A 16,807-nucleotide genomic window follows, 5' to 3' on the forward strand; every position below is an offset into this window, starting at 1 on the left:
TCTCAACAGGCATACTTCCGACAGGGTGTTGCCCTTCAGTACCTTGGACGCCATGCCGACGCACTCGCTGCATTTGCATCTGGGCTGGCCCAAGACCCCAAGAGCCTTCAGCTACTGGTGGGCATGGTGGAAGCTGCCATGAAATCTCCTCTACGGGGTAAGAAACTAATTAGCATGCTGTTTCGGTATGCGGGTGTACGTCAGTCGACGTCTCCGTGTGCTGAAGGAACCTGTCGTTCTGTCTCACCATCCCCATAGATTTTGTCCCACAAGTGCCAAAATGTCTGAAGCTTATCCTCCTACTGTGTCAGTCAATATGCATGTTTGGCCGACTTTACCTGTCATGATTTACTCATTGTGCTGGGAAGGCCGGCTTACGACTGACTGGTGGTGTCATGTACTCCCCCCCACTCCGAGGCCAGATGCCGCATGCAACTTCAGCGTATCTTATTGTCAGACGGATCCTTCTCGCAGATAGCCTGTTATCTTAATGAGCATCCAACACTAATGCCATTGTGTGCGCTTGGCCCTGACAAAGCAGTTTCCCTAGAGCTGAGTGGATTTATAAATAGTGTGCTCAAATTAAGACTGAGACTAAAATGTGTGTTTTCTGTTTATGCATCATTATCATCCAACTGCACTGACCTAACTGTGCATGAGTAATCAGTGCGAGGCAGTCTAATGAGGCTCTAAACAAACCTGGCAATGATTTCGCTTCAGATGACCACTGCAGCTGAATTTAATATGCCTCAGATCTGCATGGATTGCTTCAGCATCCCTTCTGCTAAGTTTTACTGTAAACAGCTGCTGTGACCTTGTTTAACCATGGAAAATGTAAATGTTACCAAGAGATGAGTAGCATTGATTGACTTCGATTAATAAGATTGTTTTTCAGAAGGAAGGTATTTCGACTATTACATGAATAAAAAACGGAGTCGCCACTTAAGTAGAGATCGACCGATATGGGTTTTTCAGGACCGATACCGATTATTACCGTATTTTTCGGACTCTGAGTCACAGTTTTTTTCATAGTTTGGCTGGAGGTGCGATTTATACTCTGGAGCGACTTATGTGTGAAATTATTAATACATTATTATATCATTTCACATGTTATTTTGGTGTTTTAGAGTGACATTGATGGTTTGGGAAACACGTTAGGATGTTTTTTATGCTATAGTTATCTGAATAAATCTTAATAGCTATCTTATGTTGCTATGTCAAATTGACAATATGCGAAATTCCATGGCAATCAATTACTTTTGAATGATATGTGAGAAAAAAAAAACAAAACAAAACTGGATTATAACACAAACATGCTAGACTGTGCATGCTGTTGGGGGACGGGTATCGATAAGCATTTGCTTTTTCCCGTTTTCCTTTGTCTGTCATCGTCTGTTTTTTTTCGGGCAAATTATTCCTTAGTCTGTGTCAATGTTTCTCCTTTCTGGAAAAAATATCCCACACTCTGAAACTGTCAATGATTCTGATGACGATGACAAAGACAATAAATTCAAATTCATTCATTCATAAATTCATTCATTCATGTTAACATACTGGCCACGTTTGCATTCTGTTGTTCATGCATCCTGTGACATTATCATGCCGTACACTTATTCATCATGTTGTTCTCTATTGTATTTTTATTTTAAATTTCCTTACATATCTGTTCTATGTGTTGGATTTTATCAAGTAAATTTCCCCCAAAAATGCAACTGATACTCTGGTGCGACTTATGCCCCTTTCCCACTGAAACTAGTGGGTCAACGCGCGTTTTTTCCAAGCCGATGCAACCCACTAGCAATTGGCATTTGGCACCTTTCCCATTGACAAAAAAAAAAAAACCCGTCTAACCCCCCACCCCTCTCAGCCGTGCGTAAGGTTACGTGACGTCACCACGCTAAAATGCGCGTCGGCAAGTGCGACCGAATTCATTCAGTTCAAGGAAGTAAACAATGCAGAGCAACATGGAAGCCTCCTTTCCGTTTGTGTTCTCTGTTTTCATGCTTTTTACTGGTCTCAAAATGATCGAAATGCAGCAAAGGATCAACACTCTGCTTGTGCTGAGGCAACGTAGGCGACGTGAATTCTTCTTCTTCTACTAGCTTTATTATGAGCATCGACGTTGTGGGGCGCGTTAAATGAGAGGCGACTGGCACGTTGTTATGACACATCACGTAAGAGCCTACGTCACCACGTAGATTAGGGTGTTGACTGTTGACCCGGGGTTTTGCTTTCACACTGCATGACGTTCAGAACCGAGGTGATTTTAACGCGGCTCGCTTGGCGGGTTGATTGACACGGGTCGAGGCGGGTCGCTGCACCTTTCCCACTGCCACCAAAAGCCGATTGTTAGTGGGTTGACATGGGGTTTTTGGCCAGTGGGAAAGGGGTATTATATATGTTTTTTCCTCTTTGTTGGGCATTTTATGGCTGGTGCGACTTATATTCAGGTGCAACTTATAGTCTGAAAAATACGGTAATAGTTAGAGGGGCCGATAACCGATTTTTGGAGCCGATATTCATTTGCAGTAAAAGTGTAAAATTGGTGTGAGAAAATTGAATAATGCAAACACTGAACTTCATTGAGATACCCAAAGCATTTTTATTGAATCACACGAATAGAAAATATTAGCTCCAGAAGTGCCTTAATTTCTTAGACTCAGAAACATCTCTTATAAAGTGGAATAAAAGGTTAAATAAATAGCTCTCTGAAAATTTTCCACACAAAATACAATACAACAAAAATATAGAAAGTTCACAGTCTCAGCAGCACCTCTTGTAAAGTGAAATAAAAACTTAGATAATAGCTTTCTGAATTTTTTTCTGAATTCTTCGCCCTAATGACTTCATCTACAGTAAGTTTATAGTGTGAGGGCCTTAAAGGAATCCACGGATTGAAAGACTTATAGTTCTTAAAGAATAAACGTTATTTTTAGTTAAAATAATTTTAATATTAAAACCCCTCTTGATGTTTTCGTTTTTGTAGAATTTGTAAAGTTAGTTCAGTAAGTAACTAGTAAGTCACCATTGTTGTTGACGTAGGACAGCGGTCATGTCACTGGGTTACGCTGCCGCGCTTCCAGAGTATGACTCAGTGACATAAACATGTCATCTGTTCAACCCTTTCATTTTGAACCCGAGAGGAAAATTAATGAGCATGACAGCACTGTCGATATTTCACAAAATGAGCAGCAAAATCTAAATGAACAGGAAAGACGGGATGACACGAGACGAGAGTATGACAAAACCGGTGTTCTGCATAAATGTGCTACACCGGCAAAACCTCCAACAAGAGGCGAATTTGACACCAAAAGTACTACCGTGCGCTTTCAACTTGTTTTGTTTAGATGCATACAGACAGAACGTATGAAAGATGCCTTAAGAAAATACTTAGAAATAGTAATATCAAATAAGGGTGGTTAAATACGCTACACGACTGAAGTGGTGAACAGATAAACAATCTGCTTTAAAGTTACCGCAAAAAAAACATAATGCTTAAAAGTATGGGAGGGAAACACATGTCAAAAGTACTTTGAGGCAATGAAAAGGTAATAAAAGACTCAATAAAAACAAATAGTAATAAAAATATATAAAAAATATAATAAAAACTGTAACTGCAGTCTGTAAACAAATCTGAATAAGGAAAAATATTGCAATAAAATAATGCAAACTGGTTAAAGTGTGTGGTTGAGAGTAGCTGAGATCTGTCATGACAGAACATCGCTTCAATGATATCTGGCGCCATCTAGTGTCGTGAATGGGTATAACGTATAGACCGCAAATATAAGACGATCCCCTCTTTTTTTAGTCTAATTTCAATGCAAAAAATACCGTCTTATATTCGAGTCATCTTTTCATGGGACAACACTGACAAACTGACACTTTGACACAATGAAAAGTAGTCTGTGTGCAGCTTATATAATAGAGTTAATTTATTTTCCCCTCAAAATAACTCAAAATATAGCCATTAATATCGAAACCCCTGGCAACAAAAGTGAGTACACCGCATGGGAACTACGTACATCCCTAAATGTCCAAATTGAGTACTGCTTGTCATTTTCCCTCCAAAATGTCATGTGACTCATTGCAGGAAAGCTGTCAGCATTGCTGCAGAGATTGAAGAGGTGGGGGGTCAGCCTGTTAGTGCTCAGAACATACGCCGTACTCTACATCAAATTGGTGTGCATGGCTGTCACCCCAGGAGGAAGCCTCTTTTGAAGACGGTACAAGCAAGCCCGCAAACAGTTTGCTGAAGACATGTCAACAAAGCACATGGATTACTGGAACCATGTCTTATGGTCTGATGAGACGAAGATTAATTTGTTTGGTTCGGATGTGTGGCGTCGAATAGGTGAGGAGTACAAAGATAAGTGTGTCATGCCTACAGTCAAGCATGGTAGTGGGAATGACCCCCCCACCTCTTCAATCTCTGCAGCAATGCTGACAGCTTTCCTGTAACGAGTCACGTGACATTTTGGAGAGAAAATGACAAGCAGTACTCAATTTGGACATTTAGGGATGTACGTAGTTCCCATACTGTGTACTCACTTTGGTTGCCAGGGGTAAAAGATAAGATATTAATGGCTATATTTTGAGTTATTTTGAGGGGAAAAATAAATTAACTCTAGTATATATGCTGCACACAGACTACTCTTCATTGTGTCAAAGTGTCATTTTGTCAGTGTTGTCTAGGGATGGGAATCGAGAACCGGTTCTTATAGAGAACCGGTTCCGCATGTATCAATTCCATGGAATCGTTTGGAAGATTATTTAACGATTCTCTTATAGATTCCTAACAGTACAATCAATGTCACGGAATTGATGCATGATACGTATCGATAAGCAAGTAAATGACACAATATGAATGCTCACAGTGTAACCACCTAAAAGTACCAGGAGGTGTCGCCGCCAAGTCACAAAGCAGTGGTATTCACAGGCCAAGTCATTATTCATGAGACTACTTAAAGAAATGGCGATTTTTCCCAAAAGGTTTTAATGGGTCCATCGTATTCCTCGTCGAATACTCCATAAAAAAAAAAAATAACATATATGCGTCTAACATAATCTTAAACGATTTTATTAGCAATGTTAGTACTCCTGTTCGAAAGATTTCATGGGTATGCTGGTTCGTTCCCAAAGCAACCAGTCCATTTCCTGTTATTGTCCTACGTCATGCGCGCTGTGTGTTCTGGGACCGGGAATAGGCGTAAGGTGCGCATTTCGAGCAGAGAACGGCCACCTTTTAGAGAAAGTATTACTTGTATTCGTTCATGGACGCACAAAAATTATTTCCTCTTCATGCCATAAAGTTCTTATGATAAATTAGAGCCGTTATCAGTGTGACTGTTTCGTGTTGTTGACCGAACGTGCACGCAGCGTGCTTCAGGCTTGTGCATCCCCCCCCGTGTTCATTACACTGCGAGTCATGTATGTGTGTTATTAACTGCTTTACAGTATATTTGCATTGTATATTGCACCAGCACTAATTTTCTTTACATTCAAAGCCACACATACTAGTATATCCACACATTCCAGTCTTTCACTCACATACAAATACATCAACATCTTTCCACGCATGCTCCCACCTGCTCATTGAGTGATTCTCATATCAAGTGCCATTTTCTTTATATAGTTGTGCATGTTGCCAAGTTGTAATAAAAGTGCCAAAGACCAACTCCACTCTCTGCTCCTTGTGTTCTAACCGACACTCCGAGGCAAATGAACCATTAAACATATTGAACCCAGAACCTCATACAGTCCATTAGTCCAAATTAGAATCGATAAGAGAATCAATAAAGAATTGAATCGTTAAGCAATATCGATAATGGAATCGGAATCGTAAAAATCTTATCAATTCCACGCCCTAGTGTTGTCCCATGAAAAGATATACTTAAATATCTGCAGAAATGCGAGGTCGTGTACTTACTTTTGTGATACACTGTACGTCAATTTTCCAAATATCGGCGCCGATAATCAGCCTCGGTCTATCTCTACACATGAGTGATATCAAGTATACAAGAGCTTATAACTGGAAGCAAAACATGAAAATAGCTTGGGTGCAAGCCCAGACCGATGCATCATGGACAGGAATGAGTCCTCCCTGCAGGGGGCAGGGCCTTTTAATCTCTTAATTGTTTAACGTATTCCCCACAGCCAGTTAAGGACTTCACCCAAGGTGTTTTTTTAGAGATGTTTGCAAGGTTGAAGGATTAAGAGCAGCGATCCTCTCAGAGAGAGGCTGTCGGCACACTGGGACAGTAATCAATGTTAGGCCTGTAAACAGCAAGGATAACCAGCGATAGTTGGCCAACGTCTACTGATATGTAAAAAGGTAGGCCACTGCGAGAGGCACCAGGTCCTGCCTTGTTAATCCCAGGACATTACTTATCACAGGCATATTGACTGGAATAGAAAAATATAAAAGCTTTGGGAATTCTTGCTTGAAAAAAGACTTACTTTTGTTATTTTAATTGAATATCTAAAACCAAAATGTGCCTATTAGAGACTTCAGTGATTTTAGGAATATATTAGCCACAGCTTATTCGTTTGACTTGCAAGTAATTTACTATAATTGAACATGAAAGTTGTACTCCACTTTATTCATTTAATATTGTAAAGCAGCAGTAAACACAGTTATACTATCCACTGTATTTAGGTTTTTTTGTATCTGGTCAGGAGAAAGCAGATATTTTTCCCTTGGAAGATTTTATTTCCCTTTTTCTGCATCTTTCTTTTGTTCTCAACATGATGTTTTTGCAAATTTCCCAGAACACTTAAAAAGGTGTCATAGCTTGTGACTGTGACAATTATCGAGGAATTTCTCTTTTTGATCAAAACTATATTACACTAACATCATATGAATTTCCCATCAATTCTTACTGTGTCACATACTGTATAATTCAACCCAATCTTTGACACGCACGCTTTATGTAGATCAAGGTTTCTGCTCATTATACCAGATGCAAGCAGCTGTTGTGCTATCATATGACTCTTTCTGTATTTTCCACAACAAAGAACTCTCACACGAATGGAAAGTAGAACGATCTCACCTCCAACTCTTTCTGATCATTGTGACAAATTTTTTCCCCCTCCAATGTTTTTTCCACATAAATGAGAGAATAAGATGTTGGCCATCACAAGTATTTGACATTTCAGAGCAGTTCTACAATTGTGTTGATGATCCAATCCATCTTGTTGCCTAGGGGGGCAGAAATGGTGCAAAAGGCCCATTGACAGATACAATAAATACGATTTTACCTTCTGTTTGAACTAAAATGTCTTTGCCATATAGAATAGCCCCCCAGATAAAGCGTTACAAGAATGGTTTCGCACCATGGCAACTATTGACTCGGCCTGGATCATTTGCCATTTAAGTGAATGTCTTTTAAATGGATGCTGTGGCCCGTGTTCATTATAGTCCAGGCCCCTGAAGTCAAATCTAAACTACAACTGGGGAATTAGAACTGACATTAACCTGCTCTAATGGGCACCATCCTAAGGCCTGGGACTCACATATTTTTTTTGAATCCTAAAAGTTTTTTTATCCCGCCAAATAAAGATAAAGAAAGAGAAATCTCACATTTAAACAGTAAATCTCATTATTAATAAGTTTGGTTTTATCATGTGTGGAGTAGGCATGTGCCGGTATGATATTCTGACGGTGTGATAACCTTAAGACAAAATATCACGGTTTCATGGTATCACGGTATTGCAATTACAGCTCTAAAATGTGTTACTTAGAGATATCTGGGTTTAAAAAAAAATAATAATAATTTTTCCATTGAACAGGATTTTTATTTTTCAAAATCTTAGCAAGGGTAGGTAGGGGTGTGCCATTTTAGGCACCCCACGATTCGATTCGATTACGATTCAGGGTGCTACGATTCGATTATTGAACAATGATCATGATTATCAAGATTATTGATGCATCATACATTATTAATTAATAAAGTAGCCAAACAAATTTATGTTTGTTATTTATTTTAAATATCCTAATGATTTAACAGGAATGATGGAAACATGCCCATGAAACACAAAGCTGCCCTTAAGCTGCGTTTTTTTTTTTTTTTTTTTCAAACAAGAAAGTGCAAAAACATTAATCATTATGATGGCAGTACTTATTTCTCAACATGCCTATACAACACACAGCTGACCTTGAAATGCTCTTTTTCACAAGAGGGTGCAAAAACATTAGCTGATTCAAAGGCAGTACTTATTTCTCTCAACAGTACAATAAAATTTACACTGGTGGAATGAATTCCACATTTTCTGGAAAAAACAAAGTGTCTGTAGAAAAAAATACTTCTTTTAACCAATATACTTTGTTTCACAGATTTCTGTACTATTTTGCATGTTTGTAGTGTTACCGCTTAATCATGGTTTAAAATGTTCTGCATCTGGAGTAACTTTTGTACACCACCAAACAACGCACAAAATGACATGGAAATACTTGTTAGCGAAGTCGTAAATTAGCATAGCGCTCGGCGCTAACTAGTAACATCTCAAAAACAACAACAATAAAAGCTAAACAAAAGGGTTCGTGTAAACACTAGGGACTTTTTCCATTTAACACGAATTGAACCAACTGCTGGATAACTGAAAGACAAGGAGCAACGAATTACGTCTTTTCCCCTCTCCCTCTAAAAAATAACTTGCGCACAGAAGAGGACCCAAACCGCAACCACCGGGTCCCTGCCTGTCTCATACACAAATTTATTTTCGAGTCTTTTGAACAGGAGTAAATCTCTCGCTCAGTAACTTCAGCTGCATCCATCATAACGTTGTGTGTGTCCGTTAAAGGTGTCCAGGCAGTAGACACGTCTTGAATTGTGTTTCACTGCTAGCGGCTGTCATAAAGTTATTAGGGAAAATCATAGTTTTTGAGCATTTATGAATCGTAATTGAATTCTCTTGTGTCGAATCTCTATGCATTTAACAATCGATTTTTTGCCACAAGGCTAGTACCTTGAAAACGGTAATCGGGACGTGTAGTGTGGAGTGTTTGTGGGAACTGGTTACCTCACGATACGATACGATTTGCGATACAAGGCTCAAGTTAACGATGATCTCACGATATGGCGATACAACAATTATCGATAGATGGGTAAGGAAGTCACTCTAGGATATTCTTCAAATCAGCTGATAAACAGAAACACAAGCTATTTTCATCCTTTTGCTGTGAACTGGAATGAGTTTATAAATAGTAGACGTAAGCCTGTCGCGATATGCAATATGTCAAATTATTAAATAAAACTGAGAGTGGTAATTATCCCATGCTGCGATTTATAGCTGCGTGTGTGCGTGTGTTTGAGTGTGTTACTTGGAGTCGGCACACGTGCATGTTGAATGCATAGGAGACTCCAGTTCCTTTCACAGGTGTTTATTTGCCATCAACATGCTATAGAATTAAAGTTCAGATTTACAAAATAAGTAAACACATCTGTATTAAACATTGTAAAATGTTAGCATTGCTACATTGAGGCTAATGGAAAAAAATAATGTATTAACCACTTTAGCCTGCTATAAAACATTTGCAGTCTTCTCCACAACACACAATTGCGGTTAAAGTGTGACTTCTAACATGAAAACTCACTGGATTACTGCATTTGCAAACGATGTGAGCAAAAGAAAAAAATCTATTACGTACACCACATGCATGATGAAAAGCGAAGTACATTTTGTTTTTGTTTTTTTACTGAGTGTAAAGTTTACGGTTAGCGGCTTAGCAAACGTACTTCCGGGGAACATTTCAAAATAAAAGCACATCATGTTCAGATTTCTGGAGGTAATCTCATATACTTCAGATTTTATATGAAGAATAAATTCAAAATGACAACCATCATGAAAAATCAGATTGGCACTGATAATATGATGTAATAAATGATAATAATTTGGCTTCAAATTTATTAACATGCACACTTTGCAGAACAAGATGACAGTCATTTAGGATCAAATCAACACTTTTAATGGGCTCTTTAATTTTAGCAGGCAACCAAAATGACATTGGGTTTCTCACCTATTTCATATTCTGCACTTAACTAGCTTTAAAATGACTCAAGCATTGTGTGTGTGTTTTTTTAATATTTATAATTTTTAATATAGTTTGTTTTATTAATAAATAACAATTTATTGCATTTGAATAGGTGATTCATTAGGATGTATTGTCACTACATGTATGTTTAAATTAGTTTAATTGACAATGATATCGCATATCGGCAATAATTTATGAGACAATATATCGCCTACTAAAATTTGTTATCGCGACAGGCCTACGTAGACGTCCAATCTTTTCTAACAGGGTGGGTGGCAGCGAATGAACAGGAAGTGGCCTTTAAATGTCCACAAAAGACTGGCTGTGAATGCTCAGGTGTAAGAGCCACTGACGGCGCTCGATGTCCAATCCAGTCAAAATGAATTGGATGTCTAGCGCCGTCAATGGCAGCCAGTGAGCTAACATAGACACTATTCTAATGGAAGATTTTGGTAGCATCCTGTTTGTTCCTTTTTTAGATGGGGTTTTGCAAGGCAAAGGCCCAGATAGTAAAATTATTTTTTCTTTTTAATGACGTTTCTTCGGCACTCCGCACAGGCCAAACCATTTGACCGACCGCTACTGTTTGAATATCAAAATGACCAGAATTTTTGCGCGATGCACGGACTTTTTTGAATGACCTTCACAAGATTTGTTTTTTTTTTCTAAATGTACCTAGTCCTATAATTTTTGACCAAATCGGGGCAAAACGTGGGCATAAAAGTTGTATACAGAATTTGTCAAAAAGGCGCCCAAAACAGTCCCATTCATTTCTAATGGGATTCCATTGACAGCCATGTAAGTCCAAATTTCCCATTCATTTTTTTATAGCCGGAAACGGCTGATTTTTCAGCATTTACCATGTCAGTCCATTCACATGAAACATGGAGCCCAAGTCAATCAAAGCCATTGACGCCCATGCACGTCCATGCCATTGATGGTTATGTACTGTACGTCCAAATTTCCTATTCATGTCAGAAAAACCTGTATAATTGTGATTAGGGCTGCAGCTATCAAATATTTTTGTAATTGAGTAATAGACTGAAAATTCTATCGATTAATCGAGTAATCGGATAATTTTTTTTTTTTTTTTTTTTTTTTAAGGTAAAGAGCAATTATAAATATACATGAGAAAAAAAAACATTTAATCCAATATTGAACCATTTTCAGTCAATCAATGTCTTTATTTTCGATGTACATTGTTGAAAACAGCCAACAACTGCATCTCAGATGAGACTAGGGGAAAAAAAATCACTGCTTTCACTCAAAAAACCTCTAGATCATATAAAAAAACAACAACATATTTCTTACCTAAAAATGTAATTACGCTTGATAACACACATCACTTGAAAGCTACGTGTTTTTCCCACGTGTTTCAATTTAATTTCAATTTGTGTCAAGCTATTTTTAAGTTTTAGTTAAGTTTTAAGTTAGTCTAAACTGTAAGTACTGATAGGATTTTGAGTTTTTGCAGTGTTCAAAATAAATGTATGATACCTGCTGTATTGGCGCACATTAGGGACCAGTGCTACTTGGTGTTTTATTCAGCAATGACTACTGAGCTAAAACTGAGAGTTAGCTTTATCATGTTTTAATTTTACACCCTCATCACTCTACAGCGCTGTGTTTTTACAGATTAAATAAAGCCTGTATTTAAGACACGTTAGCCACGCATCGACAGTGGTCATAATCAATAGAAACCTAGCCCTCCGAAGGGCTAGCGTTACGTCTACGTGAGCGAGTGACAGTAACGTTATATTTATTAGCGATGAGAAGTCTACTGCTTAAAGATGGCGGCTGTTTACTAACGCTGCCCAGACGAAGCCGAGTCTGTCATTTAGCATCTAGTCCTGAATGCATGCGATATCTATGAGACACATCGGACACTACCTGCTACCGCACTAGCATCATGTGGGCGTAGTTTTTAGCAGCGTCGGCGTAGTTTGTAGCGGCTGTCGGCTGCAGTAATATTTTTTTTTTCCTATTGCTTCTTCCTCTACGCACGTGACGTCAGCGCGTTGTCCCGCATTAAAAGTAGTCCAGGCGAAACGTGATGCTTAGAGCAGGCAAAATTAAACGATTCCTCGAGGTGAATAAAATTACTCGGATCAGTTTTTAAACTCGAGTTACTCGAGTTGCTCGAGTATTCGTTTCAGCTCTAATTGTGATTTTTGACCAAAAACCTACCATTACAACCCATTGACATTCAACTGGTGCCCAAGTAAGTCGATACCATTGACAGCCATGAAACAGGACGTGTCCCCAAAATGTCCCCAAGTCAACAGGAAGTGACCTAATAGAGCTGTATCTACCACAGCAAAGCCCCATCATAATTTCTCCAGAAATTGCAGTTTCTAGTTTTATACTATTTATATACTGTATATACACAGTATTTATTTATTTATTTTTATTAAACAGTGACACCTTTTTAAAATGATAAATCGATTCTTTGTAGGAGCATATGGATAACCTTTTGGGCTACAAAGTTTCGCAACATATCACCTTTTGATATATTGTCACACCCCTTAGTGTGGAGTAAACTTTTGGGGTTTAACGTAATCTTTGCAAATTGTTTTCAAAAGAACTAGAGGTATGAGAATGGTGATGTTCTCAGGAAGAAAGATTTGCTTTGGAAAATACTTCTTGTCATTCAGGGAACCCACATTCATACAAAAATATACAACCTCGGGTAAGACAAGCTTTTTATTATTTACGGCTTCTTTCTTGTTTGTCAGTCAATGTGCTCGTGTGATTGGCTGTACTCCATTCCACGTCACATTTCATGCCGGATATGCCGACCTCCCCCACACACATGAGGATTTGTAGTCGTAAATATTGAACATGTTCATTTGCAAGATTGTCAGCTCCGACCCGTATCAGACCCTGTTATTGGGTGAGGGACACACCTCAGACATAAATAATCTTAGTGGATAATTCTAGACATGAGATGGCGTCTGGCGTTAGGATGTCCTTTGTCAGGAAAGGGCTAAATTGGTACAAAAACACACCGAATAGTCTCAATGTGTCTATACCGTCAAACTGGTTTATGAATCTTAGTATTACGTTTCATTTGCCATTTTAGGACAGGATAACAGGATAACATCCTTTTGTTTCATTGCATTGAATGACTTTTTTTTGTTGTAATCTGTATGTAATCACATTCACAGATGGTAGAATTAATTGTGAACCTCTAGTTTATTGAAGTTGAATTGCTTTTACAAAGTTGGTCTCATGAAAGGGAGATACTCTCGTTCATTTCAGCTCTTTCAACTTTTTGCAAATGAAAACATCAATGCTTAATCTTTTTTTCATTCATTCATTGAGTCAACTTTCCTTGAGACAGAAGCGGTTGTGGTGGGCAAGCTTTTAATTGGAAATTTTCATTTTGCCATCATATCTTTATTCAGACCCTAAGGAAATAAGTGAAAATGATCCCTGCAACATTTTCTTTGCAGCGTAATCAAACTCAGTGAAACATCACTTTGACAATGTTCCCATACTTGGTTAATTGGCCTCAAGAGAAAAAGCCACTATCTTTGCTTCGAGGTGTTAAAATGATCCTTTTGTCTCACTGCACTGATTTTCATTTGCCTAAAACAATCACCTTGAGATAACAGTCATATCTCAGAGATAACCTAATTCTCATAAATGAGCCTCTGCGACACCACAAATGTGGTTACAGTGATCAAACTGAATCTTACATTAAAGTCTTGGAAAACGTTTCCTTCTTAATGCATTGATATGCCCCCAATTTCTCTGCTTTGTTAATTATGAGGTTACAATTCTATACATACAATACATTACTACGCTGTTACACTAATGCACAATATATATAATGCTAGTGTGTCTCAAGTTTTCCTTGTGGAGGTTGTAAAGCTTTAGAATTCAAGGATGTATGTTGTGTGTGCAATGTTTTAGCACCTGTCTTTATATGGAACTATCCACTTGGGATTGTCATAACTACCTGTTCATGAATACGAGAGTCGTGATACTTTCCCCCTAATGGAATCTCACAATGTTTAATTTATGACACAGCTCCATGTCACTTCTAAAGGCCATTAAAATCCATGAATGGGGTTTATAGGCAACCTCTTTCTCTAGGCATGACATAATGTCAAGTACATGAACAGCAGTGATGTTCTTTAGACTCTTCAATTGCATCTCACAGTGTGTATAATAGAGGTGGGAATTTTTGGGGACCTAACAATTCAATTACGATAGGATTCAGAGGCTCTGATTCGATTATAAATCGATTATTGATACACACACACACCCTTTTTTTTTTTTTTTTTTTTTTAAATGTTTTGTACATTAGTCCAAAATTGTTCAAAAATCCTTTCAGGCTAAACCAAACTATTCAGTATCAAGTTAACAGTTAATAACAGTAAATGCTAACACTTTACAACAAGGGTCCCTCAATTAACATTAGTTAATGCATTTTTAGACAATAACTAATGTTTAAGTAACATTACAATAATTAAAATAATTGCTTATCTAACATTTATTAATATATTAATTAACATGAGTTAATGCATTAGCTAATGCATTAGTTAATGCATTAGTTAATGCATAACCAGACAGTAACTAATGGTTTGGTAAAATAAAAAAATATATAGGCCTATATAGGGTTAGGGTTTTGGGTTTAGGGTTATGGTTTGTTAACTTAGCATTTATAATTTCTTAGTTAAGGGACACATGTGCTAGACTTTACAATAAGGGTCCAAAAAACATTCAGTAATGGTTAATTAAGGTTAAGTAATACTTATGAGGTACGTTCACGTGAAATAATACCATACTTAAGGTTAAGTTAGCAGCACCCAAGGACTCACAGAGCAATGTTTCTCATTTTAAAGTAACATAATCAATTACTAGTACCAGTATACATGAATAACTATTTATTAATGCACTAATGTATTTGTGAATTAATGTTAAATAATGTATTATATATATTATGTATTATAACCTAACCTTATTGTAAAGTGTAGCACACGTATCCCTTAACTAAGAAATTATAAATGCTTAAGGTCCCCCCTGTTAACCTTTATTAACCATTACTGAATGCTTTTTGGACCCTTAAAGCAAAGTGTATTACATGTCTTCCTTAACTAAGAAATTATAAATACTTAAGTGCCCCCCCCCCTCCACCCCTTTAACCTTTATTAACCATTACTAAATGCTTTTTGGACCCTTATTGTAAATTGTAGCACATGTGTCCCTTAATTATAAATGCTTAAGTTAACAAACCCTAACCCTAAACCCTAACCCTATATAGGCCTATATATATTTTTAATTTTACCAAACTATTAGGTACTGTCTGGTTTTGCATTAACTAATGCATTAACTCATGTTCATTAATATATTAATAAATGTTAGATAAGGGATTAAATGAATTATTGTCATGTTACTTAAACATGAGTTATTGTCTAAAAATGCGTTAACTAATGTTAATTAAGGTGACCCTTATTGTAAAGTTTTACCCAGTAAATAAAATACTCAAGTCCCCATTCTGTGTCAGCAGCTTTAAACTACATTCAATTAATTTAATTTTGTGAATCAACCGTTCAAGTTGTTTGTTCAAGTTTGACATGTTAAAGTTTTAAAACTGTTTCATAATTTAAAGATAGATTCAAGTCAAGATTTTGACGATTTAGGAGTATTTTAAATAAAAAGTTAATTAGGTTTGCTACAACAGAGCCTTCAAGAGAAGTCTACTTTAAAATGGCGGCTGTTTACTAACGCGGGCCGAGTCTGTCATCGCGCATCTAGTTCTCTAGTACATGTTCTAACGCTGCCCTCGTCTGTCATGTTGCATCTAGTTCTACATATATGTGCTATATACTATAGGCGTATGTGGCCATATGTTTGTAGCAACTAGCAACTGGGTGTTGTTTGTAGCGGCTGTCGGCCGCAGTCAGGTATGATTGTTTTTTTTTGTTTTTTTTATCTAGCGGCATGAGTTGAACATGATATTTACTCTCGGAATGCATAAAAAACAAGTAGCTCAAACAAAGTAGTTTACACAAAATGTAACAACTACAATAGTATAGCAAAACTCCCATGTGGCACATTTCAACCATTTTTAGCATTTAAGTCATTTAGATGTGTAAAAATAAAGACTTTAAAGATCCGTTGTACTACAGTATTGGCCCGAATATAAGACGGCCCTGATTATAAGACGACCCCCTCTTTTTCAAGACTCAAGTTTGAAAAAAGACTTTGAACACCAAATTAATTTTTATAAGAAACTAATTACAGTACATCCCAAACAAATGATTATAACAATATATTCGAGAGAAAAAGCATGTTTTTTTGCTTCATTCAAATCTTAATATCTGAACATTTAAATATGTCAACTAAAGTGCAATCACATTCGTAAATGAATGGCTTCTGGTTTTTGAATTGTAAATAAACCATTCCATTGTGATAAAACAACAAAATTGCAATAACTGCATTAACCATCAAAGTGAGGTCTAACTATAACTGTCTTGAAACAAATCTGAACAAGAAAAAATATTGCAATAAAATAATGCAAACTGGTTAAACTTGAGAGTAGCTGAGATCTGTCATGAAAGAACATTACTCCTCAAGTTCAGCATTCGCGTCAATGATATCTGACGCCATCTAGCGTTGTGAATGGATATAATGTCTAGACCTCGAACATAAGACGACTCCCACTTTTTAAGTCTTATTTCAATGCAAAAAACACAGTCTTATATCCGGGCCAATACGGTAATTATGCAGTTCTCTTCTCCAGAAAATGATTTTATCAAATTATAC

At 37.2% G+C, this 16,807-nt stretch overlaps 1 protein-coding gene across 4 annotated transcripts in view; it reads left to right on the forward strand.

Moving 5' to 3' along the window:
* The window catches only part of LOC130912956 (tetratricopeptide repeat protein 28-like), a 511,674-nt gene that overhangs the window by 349,656 nt on the left and 145,211 nt on the right, over window positions 1-16,807 (forward strand). For all 4 annotated transcript variants that reach the window (XM_057831145.1, XM_057831146.1, XM_057831148.1 and 1 more), the window contains one exon: window positions 10-157. In XM_057831145.1, the coding sequence (XP_057687128.1) occupies window positions 10-157 (148 nt within the window). The remainder of the gene's footprint in view (window positions 1-9; window positions 158-16,807) is intronic.

The sequence above is a fragment of the Corythoichthys intestinalis genome, chromosome 3 (genome assembly GCF_030265065.1).
Source record: "Corythoichthys intestinalis isolate RoL2023-P3 chromosome 3, ASM3026506v1, whole genome shotgun sequence".
Classification (NCBI taxonomy): Eukaryota; Metazoa; Chordata; class Actinopteri; order Syngnathiformes; family Syngnathidae; genus Corythoichthys; species Corythoichthys intestinalis.